Source organism: Heloderma suspectum, chromosome 2, assembly GCF_057233095.1.
Source record: "Heloderma suspectum isolate Gila_16-S chromosome 2, 16-S_ref, whole genome shotgun sequence".
In the NCBI taxonomy this organism is placed as follows: domain Eukaryota; kingdom Metazoa; phylum Chordata; class Lepidosauria; order Squamata; family Helodermatidae; genus Heloderma; species Heloderma suspectum.
The window spans coordinates 394568517-394592558 of record NC_139459.1 but is presented as its reverse complement, the minus strand read 5'-3'; the positions used below and the strand labels follow the sequence as shown (position 1 = coordinate 394592558).

Sequence of the window (24042 nt, the reverse complement as noted above, 5' to 3'; positions counted from 1 at the left end):
TGGCCCAGAGCCGGTATCGGAACGTGGTTTGTGTGGGCGTTTTGTGGCTTGTTGCGTCCCTGCCACGGAGTTACGTGTGACTGGTGAGTTTGGTTGATTCGGCTCGCTTGGAAGTGTCTGTCCCGGCAGGTTTTGCAGAATACACACGATGGCCCAGAGCCGGTATCGGAACGTGGTTTGTGTGGACGTTTTGTGGCTTGTTGCGTCCCTGCCAAGGAGTTACGTGTGACTGGTGAGTTTGGTTGATTCGGCTCGCTTGGAAGTGGCCATCCTGGCCTGTTCTGCAGAAGACGGACGATGGCCCAGAGCCGGTATCGGAACGTGGTTTGTGTGGGCGTTTTGTGGCTTGTTGCGTCCCTGCCACGGAGTTACGTGTGACTGGTGAGTTTGCTTGATTCGGCTCGCTTGGAAGTGGCCATCCTGGCCTGTTCTGCAGAAGACGGACGATGGCCCAGAGCCGGTATCGGAACGTGGTTTGTGTGGGCGTTTTGTGGCTTGTTGCGTCCCTGCCACGGAGTTACGTGTGACTGGTGAGTTTGGTTGATTCGGCTCGCTTGGAAGTGTCTGTCCCGGCAGGTTTTGCAGAATACACACGATGGCCCAGAGCCGGTATCGGAACGTGGTTTGTGTGGACGTTTTGTGGCTTGTTGCGTCCCTGCCAAGGAGTTACGTGTGACTGGTGAGTTTGGTTGATTCGGCTCGCTTGGAAGTGTCTGTCCCGGCAGGTTTTGCAGAATACACACGATGGCCCAGAGCCGGTATCGGAACGTGGTTTGTGTGGACGTTTTGTGGCTTGTTGCGTCCCTGCCAAGGAGTTACGTGTGAGTGGTGAGTTTGGTTGATTCGGCTCGCTTGGAAGTGTCTGTCCCGGCAGGTTTTGCAGAATACACACGATGGCCCAGAGCCGGTATCGGAACGCGGTTTGTGTGGGCGTTTTGTGGCTTGTTGCGTCCCTGCCACGGAGTTACGTGTGACTGGTGAGTTTGGTTGATTCGGCTCGCTTGGAAGTGTCTGTCCCGGCAGGTTTTGCAGAATACACACGATGGCCCAGAGCCGGTATCGGAACGTGGTTTGTGTGGGCGTCTTGTGGCTTGTTGCGTCCCTGCCACGGAGTTACGTGTGACTGGTGAGTTTGGTTGATTCGGCTCGCTTGGAAGTGTCTGTCCCGGCAGGTTTTGCAGAATACACACGATGGCCCAGAGCCGGTATCGGAACGTGGTTTGTGTGGGCGTTTTGTGGCTTGTTGCGTCCCTGCCACGGAGTTACGTGTGACTGGTGAGTTTGCTTGACTCGGCTTGCTTGGAAGTGTCTGTCCCGGCAGGTTTTGCAGAATACACACGATGGCCCAGAGCCGGTATCGGAACGTGGTTTGTGTGGACGTTTTGTGGCTTGTTGCGTCCCTGCCAAGGAGTTACGTGTGACTGGTGAGTTTGGTTGATTCGGCTCGCTTGGAAGTGTCTGTCCCGGCAGGTTTTGCAGAATACACACGATGGCCCAGAGCCGGTATCGGAACGTGGTTTGTGTGGACGTTTTGTGGCTTGTTGCGTCCCTGCCAAGGAGTTACGTGTGAGTGGTGAGTTTGGTTGATTCGGCTCGCTTGGAAGTGTCTGTCCCGGCAGGTTTTGCAGAATACACACGATGGCCCAGAGCCGGTATCGGAACGCGGTTTGTGTGGGCGTTTTGTGGCTTGTTGCGTCCCTGCCACGGAGTTACGTGTGACTGGTGAGTTTGGTTGATTCGGCTCGCTTGGAAGTGTCTGTCCCGGCAGGTTTTGCAGAATACACACGATGGCCCAGAGCCGGTATCGGAACGTGGTTTGTGTGGGCGTTTTGTGGCTTGTTGCGTCCCTGCCACGGAGTTACGTGTGACTGGTGAGTTTGGTTGATTCGGCTCGCTTGGAAGTGTCTGTCCCGGCAGGTTTTGCAGAATACACACGATGGCCCAGAGCCGGTATCGGAACGTGGTTTGTGTGGGCGTTTTGTGGCTTGTTGCGTCCCTGCCACGGAGTTACGTGTGACTGGTGAGTTTGCTTGACTCGGCTTGCTTGGAAGTGTCTGTCCCGGCAGGTTTTGCAGAATACACACGATGGCCCAGAGCCGGTATCGGAACGTGGTTTGTGTGGACGTTTTGTGGCCAATTGCGTCCCTGCCACGGAGTTACGTGTGACTGGTGAGTTTGGTTGATTCGGCTCGCTTGGAAGTGGCCGTCCCGGCAGGTTTTGCAGAATACACACGATGGCCCAGAGCCGGTATCGGAACGTGGTTTGTGTGGGCGTTTTGTGGCTTGTTGCGTCCCTGCCACGGAGTTACGTGTGACTGGTGAGTTTGCTTGATTCGGCTCGCTTGGAAGTGGCCGTTCTGCTCCCGCTGTGTTGTGGGCAATAAAAGCTTACTAATAACAGAATGTTATTAACAGAATATTAACATTAGTAATTACTAATGGACTATCGCGAGGGTTCCGGCCTCCAGCGCTCCCGTTCCTGGCGGGCTTTTCCAGTACAAGGGGCCGCTCCGTCCTGCTCCGCTGCGCCCCGCGCCGGCCCCGCGGCCCCTGCGGGCGCGCCTCCCTCCGCTCCGCGCGGCAGCTGCTTCCCGGGGGCTCCGGCCCGGGAACGCGCGACAGGCGCGGCGACCGCGGCTCGCGGCCCGGGGCGGGGCGGGCGGGCGGGGCCCGGCCGCTGGCGTCGGGGCGGGGGCGCGGCTGCGGCGGGCGGGGCTGCGGGGAAGGGTCTCCGGCTGGGGCGCGTCCCCGTCGCGCGCCCGGAGACCTCCCCAGGACGCCCCGCCCGCCAGACCGGGGCAGCGCAGCCGGGAGGCCCGGAGCCCCGGCGGGGGCGAAGGGGAGATGGGCGCGGCGGGGAAGGGCCCCCGGGCCCCCGGGAGCGCGAGCAGCGCGGCGCGCCGGGAAGCCGGGGCGCAGACGCTGCTGGCGGAGGGCAGCTCTGCCTCCCGTGAACAGCACCAGAGCTTCAGGGGGTTCCGCTACCGGGAGGCCGAGGGGCCCCGGGGGGTGTGCAGCCGACTCCACAAGCTTTGCCGCCAGTGGCTGAAGCCAGAACAGCGCACCAAGGCTCAGATGCTGGACCTGGTGGTCCTGGAGCAGTTCCTGGCCGTCCTGCCCGCGGAGATGGACAGCTGGGTCAGGGAGTGTGGGGCGGAGACCAGTTCCCAGGCCGTGGCCCTGGCGGAAGGGTTCCTCCTGAGCCAGGCGGAGGAGCAGGAAGAGATGCAGGTGAGGAGCTTTTATCCTGCGCAGTCCCAGGGGCGGGGCGGGATCCAAAGAAGGGACAGCCACCCCCACCCCACCCCACCCCACCCCACCCCAGAAGTCAGTGGTTTTGAATATCTTCGAATCTGACTTGGATTCCTGCACTGAGCAGGGGGTTGGGCGCGATGGCCTTGTAGGCCCCTTCCAAGCCTGCTATTCTGTGCTTCTCTGAATGTGTGGATCAGGCCCTCCTCGGAGGGTCACAAGACCCCTCAAGGGGAGTTTGAAGTTCCAGGAAAGGAGGGGATCCTTCTTCGACAGGATTAGCGTTTGTATGTACGAAACCTGTTCTGCTAATAGTGGATGTTGCCAAGACACAGGGAACCTCCGGGAGGTAGTTTCAGATGCCCAGTTCTAGATGGCTTCCAGCGCCAGGGTTGAATCATCAGTGCTAGTCCACAGATCCTTATCTGCTCCCCTGGCAAGGACCCGTCTGTGAGTGTGTTGCAGGTCTTGGAAGTTTAGAAGTTCAAGGAGGCTGAGAAGTGCCCCCTTGGCCTTGGCCTGCCCCGCTCTTTTCCTGATCTCTCTCCCACCTTCCCGCCAGGGCCCCTCAGTCCTGCTTCAGGTGCAGGAGCCTCCAGACGTGGCCACGGATCTCCCTGCGCCGAAAGAGGCTGCGTCAGACCCCAGACACAGACCGCTGGTCAGCGGGATGGTTCAGGAGGGTGACGCAGGGGCCATCTCACTGGGTAAGGAGAAATGGGCCGCGTATCCACAATGTCTCCCTCTCCCAAATGAGCCTGGAACCTATGGGCTGCTGTGATGTTTCCCTTGAACCTGTGTGTGTGTGCATGCGGGGGGGGGAGACATTTTGCTCCAGCCTCACTAACATATTTAAAAGAGTTTTCTTTCAATAGATTATGACTGTAATCATCCAAGCCAGTACGTTGAAATATGCCGAAAGGCAATGTGGAAAACGATTGGGTCGGACTGCTTGTAATCCGCCCGGAGAATTTTGGTAATTGGGCGGATTAAAAATAAAGAACTGAACTGCAAAGTATCTTCCCACCTTCTTTTTTCTTCCTCACAGGAAATGGAACAGCTCTCAGAGGGACTGAAATGGCCCTGGTGCTTCCCTCTAGGCCTCCCTCTCTTTGTGGTGTCAGACATACCATGGCTGTGCAGGTCGGGGGAGGATCAGCAGGGATCCCCTGGATCTCTCCCTGGGCTGCTAAGGATCTGCCTTTTTGCTTCAGTCGGAATTGCATGGTAAGAAAGCATTGCATGCTACTGAGGAACCTCTGGATCCTACAGGATAACTTCCAGTGTGTTTCCACTGTGAAAAAGGAAAACTCCATGTTAGGCATAATTAGAAGAGGGACTGAGAATAAAACAGCCAATATCATACTGCCCTTACACAAATCTATGGTGCAGCCACACTTGGAATGCTGTGTACAATTCTGGTCACTGCAACTAAAACAGGAGAGTGTAGAGTTGGAAAAGGGGCAACTAAAATGATCCTGAGGCTGGAGCATCTCCCCTATAAGAGAAGGTTACAACAGCTGGGAGTGTTTAGCCTGGAAAAAAAGGAGAGTAAGGGGAGACATGATAGAGGTGTACAAAATTATGGATGTTGGGAGAAAGTGGATAGGGAGACATTTTTCTCCCCCTCCAAAATACTTCAACCCGGGGTCATCTCATCAAGCTGATTGGTGGGAGATTCAGGACAGATAAAGGGAAAGACTTCTTCACACAGTGCATAGTTAAACTGTGGAGTTTGCTACCACATGATGTAGTGATGATCATCAATTTGGATGGCTTTAAAAAGGGTGTAGACAAATTCCTGGGGGAGAAGGCTTTCAATGGCCACTGTGTGAACAGAATGCTGGACTAAATGGACCCTTGGTCTGATCGAGCATGGCTCTTCTTATGTTCTCCAACCATCTCACCTCTACTGTTTTTTTAGGTAGTTGCATCATCTGCTCATACTAAATGTTTACTCCTTCTTGCAGGGCCTGGGGGCCTTTGAGGAGGTGGCTGTGCATTTCTCGAAAGAGGAGTGGGCTGTCCTGGATACAAGACAGAAGGCTCTGCACCGGGAAGTCATGGAGGAAAACTATGGGAATTTGGCCTCTCTGGGTAAGGATCCCTCTTTCCCTTGGGCGATATATACCGTAAGCAAGAATTGCTGTCCTCATCAGTGCCCTGTGGGGATGTCCTTGAGGACAACAATGGCTGGTCCATCTTCCTGGGATGCTCATTCAAAAAATGCTTTAGTCACTGTAACGGAAGAGCGAGTGGAGGAATGATTGGCAGCTGAGTCCAGAATGGTATTTTGGGTGGCAGTTGGAGGACGCCACTTAGAAAGAGGACAGGGACAGTTCAGGAGATGTCAGAGGGAGAGGGAGTTGCATCAGGATGGAGAGAGACAGTGAGAGGAATTAAGGGCCAAAGTAGTTCATTAGTGAGTAGACTCAGAGATGGGGTGTGACTGAGAAGGCAGGGGCGAAGCTATTGAAAGCAGAGATGTGGGTGTTAGGCTTTTGAACGTCATTATTACCACTCATCATGTATTCTTTCTTCTGAATGTTGATCCATTAAATGAATAAATGTATGTGTTTAGATACCTATTTCTCTGTTTCTCCCCTCTTAAACAGAGCTTCCTGTTCCCAGACCTGACCTCATCTCCTGGCAGGAAGAAGTGAAAAATCCATGTGTACATGGCTCTGAGGAAGGAGAGAGAACAGCAGGTAGGTTCTGCTAATGTGTCATGGGGCCCTCTGGCAGGCGTATGACTGGGTTCACACAACATGCTAACCCACACTCTTGTGGTAGACTGTGGGTTGTTGTTGAATTCTGGCTTAGCCTATTGTCTGAATCCAGGACATTTTCCTCAGGGTGGCTTGTTAACCATGCAGTGTGGCTTACTTTTCTCAAACAAGCTACCTTGAGAACTCATGGTTTGTTATGGGCTTGTTCAGGCTGGTTAACAAGCCACCCTGCGGAAAATGCACTGCGTTGAGATGGCACGCTAACCCATGGTTCAACAAACAACCCACAGTCAACCACCGGGTGTGGGTTAGCATGCTGTGTGAACACCCCAATGTGTTCTCCAGCAGACTTTTGTTCTGGCCCAAGTGTCACTCGCTGAGAGATCTGTTGGAGAAACGGCCAGGGAATAGCTGGAGGGCCTCTGGGGACTCGGGGCGGGGGAAAGGGGGGTAGTTTGTGTTTAAACCATCAAGAATATCCAGAGCTGAGGGGAAGAGACTGAACCCCCACCCCATGGCTCTATTGGAGCCTTTAAGGACCGCAGCAGAATGGGCGGGGAGGATGTCCCCTGCAGCCAGGAGAGCACAGAACGAGGGAGACTCTTTGCACTATTTAGTCTAGGGGTGGGCAACACACAGCCCCTGCACTGCATGCAGCCCCCTCCACCCCCTGTTGCCGCATAGAAATCCTAAAAAAAAAACTTCCTGAGGAAAACAAAAGGCATCCGTAGCAGCTACGGAGCACCCAGACAGCCAGGTTTAGTTTGTTTGCAAACAGGCTGGATGTAACCGTAGTAGGGCTCTGTAGAGCCAAAGAGAGCTTGCCACTGGATTTCAGTGGCAAACTAGCAATCTTGGCCTTTTTTTCCAGCTGCCTCACAGCGCCCCACGGACTGTACCCCGTGCCAGGGGTCTAGGGGGAAAAACTGGCCCCCAGGCCTCCGGCCGCTGCCCACTCCTGATCTTGTCCCTGGCCATCTGCTGCTGCAGCAGTGTGGGGGAGAGGGGGCCCGGCTCTCTTCTTTTGAGGAGAGTGGGGGAAGAGGCTTGTCTGCTGTGGCCCCGTGACTGTGGAACACTCTCACCACCAAGATCTGCTGTTACTCTTGCCGGCGTTTGTTGGCCCAGACACTTTGGATTGGTTTATGAACCCAGGTGGAGTAACTGCTTCTTTTAGCATCTTCTGCTTTTGTTGTTGTAGTTTCTGGTGGTTTTATTAGGATTTGAAAATTATTTTGCATTTAAAATATGCTGAAGGGTGGTGCAGACATATTTTCAATGAATAAAGGTGCTAGCGACTATCCTGTTGAGAAGAGGAGAATCAGTTCAGTCAGTTGGAGTCCTGGTACCGGTGTTTGGTTCATGGGAGTCCCGGTAGGATCTCTGAGGATGCGAGGCATAAGCCATGGTGTACCTAGGCTCACTGCCTCTGGTATTGGAGGTAGCACATGGCCATCAGGACTACTAGCCATTGATAGCTTTCTCCTCCAGGAATTTGTCCAACCCCCTTTTAAAGCCATCCAACCTGGTGGCCATCACTACATCTTGTGGAAGTGAGTTCCATAGTTTAACTCTGCGCTGTGTGAAGAAGTCCTTCCTTTGATCTGTCCTGAACCTCCCACCAGTCAGCTTCATGGGATGACCCTAGGTACTATTCTGAGAAAGGGAGAAAAATGTCTCCCTCTCCAGCTTCTCCACACCATGTCCTGAATGTCCCACCAATCAGCTTTATAGGATGACCCCGGGTTCTAGTATTTTGAGAGACGGAGAAAAATGTCTCCCTATCCACATTCTCCACACCATGCCTAATTTTGTAGACCTCTGTCATGTCTCCCCTGACCCTCCTTCCTGCAAGCTGGAACTAACTTGCTACATTGGGTCTACTTTAAGCCTGACTAAGTCTGGATCCAACTCAGTATCAGCTGGGTTAAACACTGAAGCCGGACTTGCATAAGATCAAACTTTCCAATGCAGTCAGAGGAGAAATAACACAATCAGCAGCCAGTTCCATGGCTGTTGATGAGCCCCAACCCCAATTACGTTTTGATTCGCGCTATCTCCCAGGCCGTATGTTGATGGCCCCTCTGCTACACCTAAGGAAGCCTTTTGGATACCTCTGCGTTTAACACTTTTAACAGTGCCATTTGTGAGACGTCTGGCTGCTATTTCCTGCACTTTGCAGCTGTGAGCAACTGGCTGCTGATGGTGTTATCTCTACTCTGACTGCATTGGAAAGTTTGATCCTATCCGAGTCCGGCTTCAGTGTTTAACCCAGTTGATACTGAGTTGGATCCAGACTTAGTCAGGCTTAAAGTAGACCCAGTGTAGCAAGTTAGTGACGCTTAACTTAAGCCCCCTTGATTTCAGTGGGAATATTAACTTTGGATCCCAGACACTGGATCCAATTTAAAATGTTATAATATTTAGCCGAAGAGAGCTTCGGCTATTGGGCGGTCTAGAAATGAAAATTAATTAATTAATTAAATGATATAATATTTAAAATGTTTTAAAATTTAGAATGGTATACTTTTAAATTTAAGTGTTATTTAACATATTTAAATTTAATATGTTATTGCATTAAAATTGTTAATTTAAAATGTTATACCATTACAATAATTTAAAAGAATTGTATGTCCTGGCTGTAATATTATATTTTGGAAGAAGTTAGTACTGGATTGTTTTTACAATGATCCTTTGATATATACTCTCCCTGGATTTTGTATTATTAACAGTGTTTCATTGCATTTGTTCCCTTAATTGTGGAGAAATTCCTCCCTGATCATGTTTCTTTTTTGCTTCCTTCAGATGATGGGAGGGAGAGCAATAAAGAGGGTGAAAGGCACAGTGTGAAAACTGAAGAAAAACAGAACATCAAAGCCACTGCTTTTGAAAGGGCTGACTTCCATGAAATTTCAATGCTAAAGGAACATTATGAAGGAAGCAAAAGGAATATTCACAACACAGAGAATCTGTTAACATTTTTGGAGTGTGAAATGAGTTCTAGCCAGCAGATATATCTTATGAATCATCAAAGATATCACACAGAAGAGAAAACATATAATTGCTTGGAGTGTGGAAAGCAATTCTGTTGCAGCTCAGACCTTAACTTGCACCAGAAGTTCCACGCAGGAGAGAATCCTTGTAAGTGTTCAGTGTGTGGAAAGAGCTTCCGTCAGAGGAAATATCTTAAATCACATCAGAGAAACCACAAAACGGAGAGACCTTATAAATGTCTAGAGTGTGGAAAAAGTTTCAGCCAGAGCTCAGTCCTTAAAACACATCAAGTAATCCACACAGGGGAGAAGCCCTACAAATGTTTGGTGTGTGGGAAAAGCTTCAGCCAGTGCTCAAACCTTAAAGCACATCAAAGAAGTCACACAGGAGAGAAGCCCTACAAATGTCTGGAGTGTGGAAAAAACTTCATTCATAGCATAAGCCTTACCTTGCATCAACGAAACCACAGAGGGGAGAAGCACTATAAATGTTCAGAATGTGGGAAAAGTTTCAGCCAGAGCTCAGTCCTTAAAACACATCAAAGAATTCACACAGGAGAGAAGGCCTACACATGTTTGGAGTGTAGAAAGAGTTTCAGTCATAGCAAAAACTTGATCTTACATCAAATAATCCACACAGGGGAGAAGCCCTACAAATGTTCGGTGTGTGGGAAAAGCTTTAGCCAGAGCTCAAACGTTAAAGTACATCAAAGAATTCACACAGGAGAGAAGCCCTACAAATGTTTGGAGTGTGGAAAAAGCTTCAGTCATAGCAGAAGCCTAACCTTGCATCAACGAAACCACAAGGGGGAGAAGCCCTATAAGTGTTCAGAATGTGGGAAAAGTTTCAGCCAGAAGTCAAACCTTAAATCACATGAACGAATTCACAGAGGGGAGAAGCCCTATAAATGTTTAGAATGTGGCAAGGGTTTCAGTGATAAGAGAAGCCTAACATCCCATGAAAGAATTCACACAGGGGAGAAGCCCTATAAATGTTTAGAATGTGGAAAGAGTTTCAGCGAGAGCAGAAGCCTAAAATCCCATGAAAGAATTCACACAGGGGAGAAGCCCTATAAATGTTTAGAATGTGGCAAGGGTTTAAGTGATAGCAGAAGCCTAAAATCCCATGAAAGAATTCACACAGGGGAGAAGCCCTATAAATGTTTAGAATGCGGAAAGAGTTTCAGCGAGAGCAGAAGCCTAAAATCCCATGAAAGAATTCACACAGGGGAGAATCCCTATAAATGTTTAGAATGCGGAAAGAGTTTCAGTGAGAGCAGAAGCCTAAAATCCCATGAAAGAATTCACACAGGGGAGAAGCCCTATAAATGTTTAGAATGTGGCAAGGGTTTAAGTGATAGCAGAAGCCTAAAATCCCATGAAAGAATTCACACAGGAGAGAAGCCCTACAAATGTTTGGAGTGTGGAAAAAGCTTCAGTCATAGCAAAAGTCTAACCTTGCATCAACGAAACCACAAAGGGGAGAAGCCCTATAAGTGTTCAGAATGTGGGAAAAGTTTCAGCCAGAAGTCAAACCTTAAATCACATGAAAGAATTCACACAGGGGAGAAGCCCTATAAATGTTTAGAATGTGGCAAGGGTTTAAGTGATAGCAGAAGCCTAAAATCCCATGAAAGAATTCACACAGGGGAGAAGCCCTATAAATGTTTAGAATGTGGAAAGAGTTTCAGCGATAGCAGAAGCCTAAAATCCCATGAAAGAATTCACACAGGGGAGAAGCCCTATAAATGTTTAGAATGCGGAAAGAGTTTCAGCAATAGCAGAAGTCTAAAATCCCATGAAAGAATTCACACAGGGGAGAAGCCCTATAAATGTTTAGAATGCGGAAAGAGTTTCAGCAATAGCAGAAGTCTAAAATCCCATGAAAGAATTCACACAGGGGAGAAACCCTAGAAATGTTCAGAGTGTGGGAAGAGCTTCATTCATAGTAAAAGCCTTACCTTTCATCGAACATGAAACCCATTCGAACATGAAACCCATTCCCGCTCCATCCGACTAGCTGGTTTCTCTTCTTTGAACCAATGTCTGTGAGTCACTTGACCAGGAGAGAAAACAGCTGCCATACGGACCGACCCCACTCTGCAACAGATGTAGGAATTCCAGCGGAGTGTTCTTTGCCTTCACGTCATAGCCCTCAGCCCGATAGTATGCCATGGTGCCGAAGGCAAAGGAAAGAAAGTGCTCATGAGCTATTATGTTAACTGTTGTGGTCATCACCGAATTCTCCAAGAGACCCAGGTGCTGACAGAAGCGCCTGCCATATTCATTTTATTTTATTATTGCATTTATATCCCGCCTTTTTTCCTCTTGCAAGGAACCCACGGCGGCTTACATTATCCTCCTCCTCCCCATTTTATCCTCAGCAGGATAATTTCCTGCAGGATATCAGCAGGAAATTATCCCTAGTCCTCTGGAATCCATCGGGTTCCATCATTCTTGAAGAGTGGACCATTCTAATAGGTCCCCCACCCCTTGCAGAGGGAGAATGGAGCTAGACGCCTGAACCTCAATAGAGCATGATCTGCACAAGACAGTGGTTCCTAGAATCACAGAATCATAGAATAGTAGGGTTGAAAGGGGCCTATAAGACCATCGAGTCCAATCCCCTGCTCAATGCAGGAATCCAAGTCAGAGCATCCCTGGCGGATGGCTGCCCATCTTCTCCTGTGTTAGGTTTCCTACTTCTAGATCACCATCCTCCTGCCCAGTGGTGAAGACCACACCAAGAGTGTGTCCCACCACATGCTGTCGGCCAGTGACATGTTGAAACAGCCTGACGGTTGTCGTGGCATCCATGAAGTCCTGACCCTTATACTGGTGGAATGCAAATCTGCCAACTCTCCCTTGAGATTGGGCCAAGACTGCGGACCTGTAATCAATGCTCTATGTGTGGAAAGACGTTCTGACACAGCACAGACCTCATCAAAGAATTCACACACAAAGAATGCTCAGAGGGTGGAATGAACTTCCATCAGAGTCATCAGATTAGGTTACAGTAAGGAATACAATAAAGGGAGACACTCAAGAAATGCTCTGAGTGTGGAAATAGGTTCAGTAAGAGCACAGACCTTAGAAGTCATAAAAGAATTCACACAGGGGAGAAGCAATGCAAATCCCTGAAGTATGGAAAGCAATTCCATCACAGCACATAGCTTAGATTATAGCAAAGGATCCGCACAGAGAAATACAGTAAATTTGAGCAATTACTAGGAGGGCCTTTTCTTCTCTGGCCCCCTAACTGTGCAATGAGCTTCCTAGAGAGGTTTTCCTGGCACCTACGTTGTTCTCCTTCCGGCACCAGGTAAATACCTTTTTATTCTCCCAGTATGAGAGATATTTAATATCTAAAGATATTTTAAATCAATACTTTTTAAAGGGAGAGGCTGGCATGCTGCCAAGTGATCAGGCTGTCCTCCAGCACCATCTTTATTTGGGTTCAAAGTGGTTTTGTGTTTTAGAGCTCAGTCCCAAATTCTACCTTGTACTTAGGTTCTTGGACAAGTCCGCTTTCTTCTAGTCTCACCAGCTTGTCTTCTGGGAAATGGGTGTTTTCTGACCGGCCATGCCCACCACAGCAGCCATTTTATGAATGGGCCAACCCCATTCCATGCCAGCCATTTTGTGAGAGTGCCCACGCCACTCTGTCTAAATGTCAAGTGTGCCCACCATCCAAAAAACGATGGGGACCCCTGTCATAAATAAATATCAGGCTATTGCAGAGACTGAAATTTTGCTTCTCACCTTTGTCAGTTTCATAGAGTCATTTTTCTGGACACTTGCTGTTGGAAGAGACCCACAGCCCACACCAGCCCTTGGGGAACTCTTGCTAACTTTTCATAAGCGCATAAGAAGAGCCATCCTGGATCAGACCCAGGGTCCATCTAGTCCAAATTCTGTTCACACAGTGGCCAACCAGCTGCCCACACGAAACCCACAAGCAGGACATGAGCGCACTCTCCAGCAACAGGTGTACTTAGGCATATTGTCTCTGATACTGGAGGTAGCATGTAGCCATCAGAACTAGTAGCCATTGATAGCCTTCTCCTCCAGGAATTTGTCCACCCCCCCCCCCTTTACAGCTGGGGCCTTGAAGAGGCGATGAAGGGAAGAAGGGGCTCTCCCTAAGATAACCCCTACCTCACCTCAGCCTGTCTTAACTCTGAGGGCACCTCCAACTTTCAGACAATAAAAGACTTCTTTAAAGAGAGAGAGAGAACACTGGCGGTTTCCCGCAGCCATTTGAACATCTACCCCAATGCAAAGTATTCTCTGTGAGAGAGTGGCTTTGTGAATGTGTGTTCATAAAGTCAAAATCCGCAAAACAAGTGTTTTGTTTCAGTGTTCTTAGTATTTCACAATTCGGAGAAAGTTCCAAACTTTATTTACAAACATCTCTGTAAGAACCACAATTCCCATAACGCCCCCCTTCCCCCATAACACTTTCCTTCCCCTCCCCTTTGACTATATTTCTCTTAATATTGTTTCCTGGTCTTTGCCCCCTGCCCCTGCACAGGAAAATTGTTAAGATGCTCCATTGCGGAGAGGTAGCTCTCTGTTCCATCCCATCTCCATCTGCAAAGGAGGAAAAGGTCTTCCGTGAGGTCCTGAGCTCATGTTCACTCATCACAATAGACATGCATATTAAATATATTTAATGATTTCTGGAATTGTGAACTTCTACAGTAAAATAGAACAGGATTTGGATTTCAGGATTCAGGCTGGAAAGACCTAGGAAAAGTGTGGATGTGTAGAGGGTAAGCTGTAAGGCAGCACAATCTGTGACATTGCACAACATTATTACTGGTCATGGGGTGCATTTGTTAAGGCATCAGCATTTGCATCCAATTGCCTGGCTTGGTGGACTTTGGGTCAATATGAGATAGCCTTAACGCTGGTCTTAAACTGGCAGGGTTTTTATTTTTTTATTACATTGTTCAGGCAGGCATTTGGGGTGGGTTAGGGTATTTTTAGACGATGTTTTAATGTGTAATTTTACTGTTTTAAATTGTACTGTTGTACATCGCCCAGAGAGGCTGGGTGACCAGCCAGATGGGCAATTAAGAAGTTTAATTAATAAATTCATTATTATTATTATTATACCACCATTTGCTTTCCACTATTTTCTTAGAGCAAAGTTGTCCTGTTTCATTATAAAAGAAAAATAAGAAGGAAAAACTGGCAATTAAGGCCCTACCTAATTGTGAAGAAGACGTGACTAATGAAGGAGAAATTCACACTGCAACATTATATGCGTTTACCAGGGAGTAAGTCCCATAGAACTCAGTGAGGCTGACTTCTCAGTAGGCATGCGCAGGTTCGCGCTGCAAGAGGCTGTTCATCAGGAACCCTATTGTTGTTGTTCAGTCGTTAAGTCGTGCCCGACTTGTCGTGACCCCATGGACCATAGCACGCCAGGCCTTCCTGTCCTCCGCTCTCTCCCGGAGTGTGCTCAAGTTCATATTCATTGCATCGGTGATGCTATCTAGCCATCTCATCCTCTGCTGTCCCCTTCTCCTTTTGCCTCCAATCTTTCCCAGCATCAGGGTCTTTTCCAGGGAGTTTTCTCTTCGCATTAGGTGGCCAAAATATTTGAGCTTCAGCTTCAGTATCTGTCCTTCCAATGAGCACTCAGGGTTGATTTCCTTTAGGATTGACTGATTTGACCACCTTGCAGTCCAGGGGACTCGTAAGAGTCTTCTCCAGCACCACAGTTCGAAAGCAGTTCTGCACTCAGCCTTCCTTATAGTCCAGCTCTCACAGCCATACGTTGCTACTGGGAAAACCATAGCTTTGATTATACGAACCTTTGTCGGCAAGGGGATGTCTCTGCTTCTTACTATGCTGTCTAGGTGTACCATAGCTTTCCTCCCAAGGAGCAAGCGTCTTGTAATTTCATGGCTACAGTCACCATCTGCGGTGATCTTGGAGCCCAAGAAAATAAAATCTGTCACTGCTTCCATTTCTTCCCCTTCTATATGCCAGGAAGTGATGGGACCACATGCCATGATCTTTGTTTTTTTAATGTTGAGTTTCAAACCAGCTTTTGCACAGAAAGGGCAGAACCTGCTAGCTGCTAATTTATGTTGCTGGAGACATTTACTGAACAGAACTGACTTCTGACTAAACATTGTAGGATGATCTTGGCCCTGGGGAAGGACACTGCAGGATCATGCTATGTTAAGCGCCATGCGAGTGACCATTTGGGCTCGGATCCAGATGAAATCATCCGTAGAACAGACCCAGTGAACTCAAAGGCAGTTCAGTTATTCATGGACCCCGTCAGAGAGGGAAAGTACACTTCCAACTTCATTTAAAGGGTTTTCCGACCAGCCTTCAACCCTGTTTCTGAGGTGGGTTACAGAACAATTGGTTCTGGGGGATCTCAACGTTCATGCCGAGGGGACCTTGTCAGGGGTGGCTCAGGATTTCATGGTCTCCATAACAACCCTGGGACTGCCCCAACATGTCATCGGCCCAGCAGGGCATACTCTAGACTTGGTTTTCTCAACTGGACCTGGTGATGGTGATGGACTTTGCTTCTGTCCCTGTGTCGCAGTTGGATCATTGCTTGCTGAGGTTTAGACTTATGGCAGCTTTGCCCCTCTGCAAGTGTGGGGGACCTGTTAAGATGGTCCGCCCCCAGAGGCTAATGCATCCCGATGGTTTCCAGGGGGCTCTGGGGAAGCTTTCCGGCTGGCTGTCTTGCCGAAACCCTGTTTGATCTGTGGAATGCAGAAATGACCTGGGCGGTTGACATGATTGTTCCTGAGTGCTCTCTCCTGAGTAGAGCTCGTACTGATCCATGGTATACCACAGAGCTGAGAGAGATGAAACAAAATAGGAGATGGCTTGAGTACAGTTGGAGAAGAACTCCTAGCAGGTGTAATCAAACCCTGGTGTGTGCCTATGGTAAGGTATACTCAGGGGCAGTGAGAGTGGAAAAGAAACAATATCTCAGTGCCTCCATTCGATCTTCTATATGCCTCCCAGCAGAGCTTTTCAGGGTCATCCGTGGCCTATTGCATGCTGGCCCTAAGGAGACTGCAGACCCATCTGAGGCCCGCTGTAATTCCTTTGCTAGGCACTTCCAGGATAAAATCTCTTGCCTCTGCCGGGACTTAGACTCCAGTCTTCCAGCAGGTTAATCTGGTGAGGTGTCCAGAGCACAGCCTTGTCCTATTTTCTTGGATAAGTTTCAGTTGGCACAGCTCGAGGATGTTGAGAAGGTGCTTGGACCTGGTTCATCAAACCACTTCCATATTAGATCCTTGCCCCTCTTGGTTTATGCACTGGGCCGATGACATGTTGGGGCAGTCCCAGGGTTGTCATGGAAACCATGAAAACCCGTGCCACCCCTGACAAGGTGCCCTCGGCATGAACGTTGAGATCCCCCAGAACCAATTGTTCTGTAAACCACCTCAGAAACAGGGCTGAAGGCTGGTAGGAAAATCCTTTAAATGAAGTTGGAAGTGTACTTTTCCCTCTGCCAGCCTCAAAACTGGCAGGGAAGGAACAGCAGGCTGGGCCAGGGAGGTGATAAATGCCTCCTTTGAAGAGGGAGTGGTCCTGGGCCGCCTCAGAGAGGCAGTGGTGAGATCACTCCTAAAGAAACCCTCCCTGGACTCGGGAAAATCTTAGTAATTTTAGGCCAGTGGCAAATGTTCCTTTCCTGGGCAAGATTCTTGAGTGAGTGGTTGCCAACCAGCTCCAGACACTCTTGGATGAGGCCGATTATCTAGATCCGTTTCAGTTGGGTTCAGGCCAGTTTTGGCATGGAAACAGCCTTGGTCGCCCTGTATGATGACCTATGTCGGGAGAGAGACTGGGAGAGTGTGACCTTGTTGATTCTCCTTGATCTCTCGGCGGCTTTCGATACCATCGACCATGGTATCCTTCTGGGACGATTGTCTGAGCTGGGAGTGGGAGGCACTGCATTGCAGTGGTTTCGCTCCTACTTGGAGCATCGGCTCCAGAAGGTGGTGCTTGGGGGATATTGCTTGGCCCCGTGGATTCTCCAGTATGGGGTTCCACAGGGGTCGATTCTGTGCCCCACGTTATTCAACATCTACAGGAAACCATTGAGTGTGGTCATCTGGAGTTTTGGAGTGTGCTGTCATCAGTATGCTGATACGCAACTCTGTTTCTCCTTTTCATCTTCTTCAGGTGAGGCTGTGGATGTGCTGAATCGGTGCCTGGCTGCAACAATGGAGTGGATGAGGACTAATAAACTGAAACTCAGTCCAGTCAAGACTGAGATGCTGTTGGTGGGTGGTTCTGCTGACCGGATGGAGGGTGTTCAACCTGTTCTGGATGGGGCTGCACTCCCCCTGAAGGAGCAGGTCCGTAGCTTGGGGTCCCTCCTGGAACCAGCTTTGTCACTTGAGGCTCAGGTGGCCTGCGTGGCACGGAGTGCCTTCTACCAGCTTCGATTGGTGGCCCAGCTATGCGCCTATCTGGATAGGGATAACCTGGCTTTTGTGGTGCATTAATAGAAGTATAGCTTCCAAATCACATAAAGTAATAGTTCCCCTGTACTCCGCACTGGTTAGGCCTCATCTGGAGTACTGTGTCCAGTTCTGGGCACCACACTTTAAGAAGGATGCAGACAAGCTGGAGAGGGTTCAGAGGAGGGCCACGAAGATGATCAGGGGACCGGAAACAAAGCCCTGTGAGGAGAGACTGAAAGAACTGGGCATGTTTAACCTTGAGAAGAGAAGACTGAGGGGAGATAGGATAGCGCTCTTCAAGTCCTTGAAAGGTTGTCCCAGAGAGGAAGGCCAGGATCAATTCTCGATCATCCCAGAGTGCAGGACACGGAAGAATGGGCTCAAGTTACAGGAAGCCAGATTCCAGAAAAAGTTCCTGACTGTACGACAATGGAACCAATGACCTAGGGAGGTGGTGGGCTCTCCCACCCTGGGGGCATCCGAGACGAGGCTGGACAGCCGCCTGTCAGGGATGCTTTGATTTGGATTCCTGCACTGAACAGCAGGTTGGACTTGATGGTCTTATAGGCCTTGTCTACCAGTTGTTTTCCGGGCCAAATTCAAGGTGTTGGTTTTGACCTTTAAAACCCTATATGGTTCCGGGCCAGCCTGTCTTAAGGAGCGGCTCCAGCAAGGCCGCTTAACAAGTTCAGCCTTGGATGGCCTTCTCTCTGTCCCATCAGTCAGGACAGCTAGACTGGTGGGGATGAGGGAGAGGGCCTTTTCTGTGGTGGCCCCCACTCTGTGGAACTCCCTCCCTAAGGAACTCCGCCATGCCCCTTCTTTAATGAGCTTCAGCCGTGCATTAAAAAATGGTTGTTCAGGCAGGCATTCGGGGTGGGTTAGGGTATTTTAGAAAATGTTTTTATTGTAGAATTTTATTGTTTTAAACTCTTTTATTATATGCTTTGTACCTCGCCCAGAGTGGCTGGGTTACCAGCCAGATGGGCAATTAATTAATTAATTAATTAATAGGCCTCGTCTAACCCTACTATTCTATGATTCTAGGAAGAGGCCTCTTGTGAGAGGAAGGTCTCACAGAAGGTTCCTCTGCCAAATATTTGGGGATCCCCCCTTTCTCCCACTACTGCAGTCCCCCCCCCCATTCACCAGGGTCTCTTGACTCTCTGTGTAGCATTTTCAGGGGGCTGGAGTGGCTACCTTGAGAAGGAGGGGTCAGGCAACTCCACTTCCACCAAGGGCCTGGCGGTTATTATCAAGGTTTCAATCAAAACGGGTGGTTATTATCAAGCTCTGCCTCTCTCTCTCTCCTGCTTACACAACATGTCCAAGACATTTTTGGTGGTGTTTGCTTGCGTGAAAATCAGCCAAAAAACAATCTCCTCGGATCCATCAGAAATGTCTCTCTCAATCTCTCTCCCCCTCCCCCCCCCCCCCCGCAAATCCAAATCAAGTTGGCAGCTGGAGGTAGGATATTGGTGCTGGGGGCAGAGCCAGGACCGGGCAACAAACACAGGTAAAGGTTATCAGGTGCTCTGGAGAAGCATGGAGGATTGTTGGAAAGACTTCAGCGGGCCCCCTCTGCAGTCTTCTTACACTCTAGCATGAGATCTTGCTGCATAATGCAAAACCAGGGGAAGACCGCGGTTAATCCAGCCTCTTGGAGCTGCTGGGAATGGGCCCATTTAAGAGGGAAAAAAGAACAGGATGAAAGTGCAGGACACGGAATAATGGGCTCAAGTTACAGGAAGCCAGATTCTGGGAAAAGTTCCTGACTCTACGACAATGGAACCAATGACCTAGGGAGGTGGTGGGCTCTCCCACCCTGGGGGCATCCAAGACCAGGCTGGACAGCCACCTGTCAGGCTATGTAGAACCACTTCCTATTCTGAGATAGGTGCGTCCACCCATCCGCTGGTGTCAAGGGTGGGCATGGTTGGGCCCCTGCCAAGGGCCCACACCCCAGCAGGGTCCCAAGAGCCCCCCGAAGTTGCTCCTCCTCTCCACCATCGCAACCTGTTTGTTTCCCTGCCTCTTGCTCTGGCCCAGACAACAGTGGTGGCGAGAAGGATGAGCAGCAGACGCCAGGGCCTACTTGCTCCCAGGCTGTCCGCCTGTCAAGCAAGCAAGCAGAAGCAAGGGTGAGAGAGACGAGGAGGCATGATAACAGCTGCGGGGGGTGACGGCGGTGTGAGGGTAGCCTCACTGAGGGAGGGGGCCTGTTAAAGGTGGCCCTCCAAAACCCAGAGCCGGCACGCTCCTGTCCATCAACCCAGCACAGCTTGAGTCGCACGGTGGAGAAGGTGCTGCAAGGCGGGAGAAGAGGCACACCGGGGAGGGGCCTGCGGACAAAGAGCGCCATGTGATGACTCGAGCAAGCCAGCCAAGCCACGCTGAGCTCAGAGAGAAGCAGGAAAATTGGTCTCATCTCCCCTGGCCTCTCCTTTTTTTCTGGCCGTTCAAGTCTGACAGGCAAGCTAAAGGGGGCAGCAATGGAGAGTCCACAGTGTCTGGTGTACACATCTGGATCTGGATCAGCCAGCCAGAACTTTGGCAAAGGGTATCCAAGTAATCATCAGTGCTTGTGGGTTCCTGGTCGACAGCTGGCTGGCCATTGTGTGAACAGAATGCTGGACAGGATGGACCCTTGGTCAGATCCAGCAGGGCTCTTCTGTTCTTATGTCTTATGATTCAGATGATATAACCCCCCACCACGGAGATAGTTGTTTGCTGGGGAACATGGGCATTGCACTCATGTCCTGCTTGTGGGTTTCCTGTGGGCAGCTGGTTGGTCACTGTGTGAAGAGAATGCTGGACAGGATGGACCCTTGGTCTGATCCAGCAGGGCTCTGCTTACGTTCTTATGTTAACAATCCTGCAGTGAGATTTTCCTTCCTCTCCTCTGCGAAATGCCCAACCCTCCCAGCTGGACCAGACGTGATGACAGATAAGTAAGCAAGTAATGCTTTCATTGCTCAATGCGAAGATTGCTGCAAGACAGATAAGTGTGTGTAACTGATTCCGGTTTCCAGTCGCAGAGGAGCAGTTTGAGTTTCTGGGGGCTCTGTGGTTTTCCTTTTAATGTTACGCTGTCACCAGTCTTTTGTGGTTTGTTTTATCGTACGTGAGAATGGGTGGTATTTACGCTTTTACAAACAGCAGCTGCAAGGGGCTCTGGTCTGGGTTGGAACATGGCATGGGGCAAAGGAGATGCAGCCCTTTCCCCTGTGCCGTTTTCCCACTGAACCCCCCCCCCCCAGACAAAGCTGCTATTCTTAAGGGGGGAAAGATATCAGTACATCTTGTGTGCCCTCCTGTTTTCCCATACCAGCTTGGGACCGGTGGAGGAGCAAAGAATCGCTGCGGAAGCAAAGGTATAAAATACAGTGGACCATATTTATGTATTTATTTATTCCACTTACATCCCACCTTTCTTCCATGGTGGAACTCAAGGTGGCTACATGCAGCTCCCAGGTGGTCTCCCCTCCAAACACTGACCAGACCCAGCCCTGCTTAGCTTCAGCAGGGTGGCAGCCTCATGTGCCTTCAGACTATGCCCTGGAACCCTATCCAAGTGTAGCCCCACACCGAGCCATAGCTCAGTGGTAAAGCCCATGCTTTGTAGAAGGTCCCAGGTTCGATCCCCAGCATCTCCAGGCAGGGCTGGAAAAACTCCTTCCTGAAATCCTGGAGAGCCACTGCTGCCGGTCAGCATTGATGATCCTGGGCTAGATGGACCTAGGGCCTGACTCAGTATAAGGTGTGGTGTAGTGGCTAGAGTACTGGACTGGGAGCCGGGAGATCCGGGTTCTAGTCCCCACTCGGCCATGGAAGCTCACTGGGTGACTTTGGGCCAGTCACAGACTCTCAGCCCAACCCACCTCACAGGGTTGTTGTGAGGATAAAACGGAGGAGGAGGTGGATGATGTAAGCCGCCTTGGGTTCCTTAGAGGAAAAAAGGCGGGATATAAATGCGATAAATAAAAATGAATGTGGAAATAAAAATAACCCTGGGGCATCCAAGCCCAGAGCTGCCAGAGAACGTCCAGTCTGATCCCCAGCTTGGCTTTTTCAAAGGGTATTTCCTGGACCAGTGGAGTCTCATTGTAGACATGAGCAGGCTGGTTGCATCAGCCACACTACCAGGGCCCTCCCGTTGGGCGTATGTGCGCGCGTGCGCGAATCCCCTGATTCAGGCAGCAGAATGGGAGGGCTGGTGAATCGCCCTCAGCGCTGGGAAGGTGTGTTGCCTCCTCCTCAGAACAAGGCTTCTGGGGTGTGGGTGGCTCTCCAAAGAGCCCACCCAACCAGTTTCTCATTTTGAGGGTGCCTTCAGAGTGAGAGGGGGGGGGCGTAGTGGTGGTGGCAACAGGGGGCAGGTGTGGCAGTGGCAATAAGGTGGGGGGAGCCGTGCACATATCCTCCCACTACAGTGCACAGCCTCCCACTTGCACTGCCACTGTAAGAGACCTGCCTTCTCCAATCACTTCAAATGTGGTGGGACAGAGACTAGGTTGCACCCCTCTGTAGTTTCAGGCCCAGTGTCACGTTGCTAGGGTCTGAGCCTAGCAGTTGCAGGTTGAAAGGTTCAAGGGTCCAGAATTCTCCAGCAGGTCACAGGCAACGAGGTCCCAAGGCAACACAGCAGACAAATTCTTTTTGAGATCCTGTCTTTTCAGGCAATGTCTCTCCCATGGGCTTGGGGGTTTCTCTGCCTCCACCTCTGAGACAGAGTCTTTGGCTTCCACAGGTGACGCCTTCCTGGTAGTCATCTCTAAGGACCCAGGCTCCTCCTGGCCTCCTGATGCATCTGGCGTGTGGTTCATGGTCCTCCAGCTAATCCTCCAAGGAGAAGTCTCCCAGCAGGGGCATGACACCCAGCCTAATCATACCTGGCCGGCACATCCACCCCACCCAAGGGGGCTGCTGTGTTTTGGAGAAACATTTCAAAGAGGGAAGCCGGGGGTCACTCACTTGGCATTCCTCATTAGCCATCTTCATGCCGTTTTTCTGCAGAGACAGAACCAAAGCATCAGCAGTGGAAGGACCTCCAGAGGTCATCCAGTTCCAATATCATCCCCGCCCCCCTACGCACGTACCTTAGGCAGCGCTCTCAAACTCTGAAGCCTCCCTAGCACCAGGGGCTCTGTCAAGTCTCCTTCTAACAGCCTCCAGGAAACAAAATCCCGCAGAGTCCCCAGGCAGCTGTTCTTACAGTAAGACAGGCTTTCTGGGTATGAAACCATCACTTCCTAGTCCTTTGATCTTGATGGCAAAAATGCAATTTAAAGAGCGACTTAAGTGGGGGAGGAGACAGAGAGGGGGCTTGCAGGCACCATGGCAATTTAGGGCCCTCTGGGGCAACTGCCAGGAAGCCCTCAACATGTTGTTGTCGGGAGCTGCCCCTTTTCAGCGTGCAACTCCTTTGCTGAGGGAACAGCACTGGCTGCCTGTTTGCTACCAGGCCTGGTTTAAGGTTTTAGTACTAGTGTACAAAGCCCTAAACAACTTGGGACCAGGATACCGGAGAGAGCATCTTCTTCTTTACCAACCTTCCCAGTCACTGAGGTCATCGGAGGGCTTGCTTCTGGTGGTTCCACATGGACCTATGGCCCGGTTGTAGTCCGCCAGGAGAAGAGCCTTCAGTGTGGTGGCCCCCTTTCTTTGGAACTCCCTGCCCCTGGTGGTCAGGCAGGCACCAACACTGCATTGTTTCTGGCACCTCCTGAAAACAGCGCTCTTCCAGGAGGCATTCTTTAATGGACCAGTCACGGTTTTTATTGGCATTGTGTGTGTTTTTAAAACAGTGCATCCAGCTTGTCACCCAAATGCTTCAGGTTGAGTAACTATAATTAGAGAGAAGTTTATCCAAACAAATAACTAGTTGAGCTGCATGATGTAAAATGAAGTATAATTATAATTTTGTGGGTGGTAAGTGCTTAATAAACCTGTTACTGGCAGCAGATCAAAGTGGACTAAGTGAATGAACCAGTATCTATAACTAGACTTCTTGGGAAAGAATAATTATGTCGGGGGTATAGCTCAGCGGTAGAGCATTTGACTGCAGATCAAGAGGTCCCTGGTTCAAGTCCGGGTGCCCCCTCTTTTTAGAGGAATTTATTTGGGTCTTTAGCCTTCCCCGTCCCTGGAGACACAGAGTGGATAAAGTCTAGAAATTCCTGTTAGCAGAAGACTATGAGAAGGAAGGATAGGACAGACCCCATATCCTAAGCTGAAGTTCTTACATTCTTACTGATGTGTGCATGTGTGCTGGAGTTACAGCTCAGTGGTGGAGCACTTGACTAAAGATCATGAGGTCCTGGGTTAAAATCAAGATGCCCCTTCTTTGGAGGAATAACTTTGCAGTTTTAGTTCTTCCTATCCTCAAAGGTTTCTTGTGGGTAACATCTAGAAATACACAGATACATGCTTTGACTTGGATTCCTGCATTGAGCAGGGGGTTGGATGTGATGGTCTTATAGTCCCCTTCCAACCCTACCATTCTATGATTCTATAAGTGTAATTTTAATGCGGCGTTTTAATCTTTTTATGCTCTTACTGTTTTATCTCTTGCGTTCACTGCTCCGAAATCTGTTCTAG

At 49.9% G+C, this 24042-nt stretch overlaps 1 protein-coding gene and 1 non-coding gene across 2 annotated transcripts; both read left to right on the top strand.

Annotated features, from left to right (window-relative positions):
- The first annotated feature begins 2717 nt into the window (after positions 1–2717).
- Positions 2718–14094, top strand: LOC146356493 (uncharacterized). Its single transcript, XM_084841123.1, has 6 exons — positions 2718–3231; positions 3815–3959; positions 4301–4479; positions 5223–5349; positions 5868–5960; positions 8787–14094. The coding sequence occupies exons 1-6, from the start codon at positions 2845–2847 to the stop codon at positions 10886–10888; spliced, it is 3033 nt and encodes a 1010-aa protein (XP_084697249.1). The 5' UTR covers positions 2718–2844; the 3' UTR covers positions 10889–14094.
- Positions 14095–23473: 9379 nt separating this feature from the next.
- Positions 23474–23545, top strand: TRNAC-GCA (transfer RNA cysteine (anticodon GCA)). The gene has a single exon. It is a non-coding gene; the product is annotated as a tRNA-Cys (tRNA).
- The last annotated feature ends 497 nt before the right edge of the window (positions 23546–24042 follow it).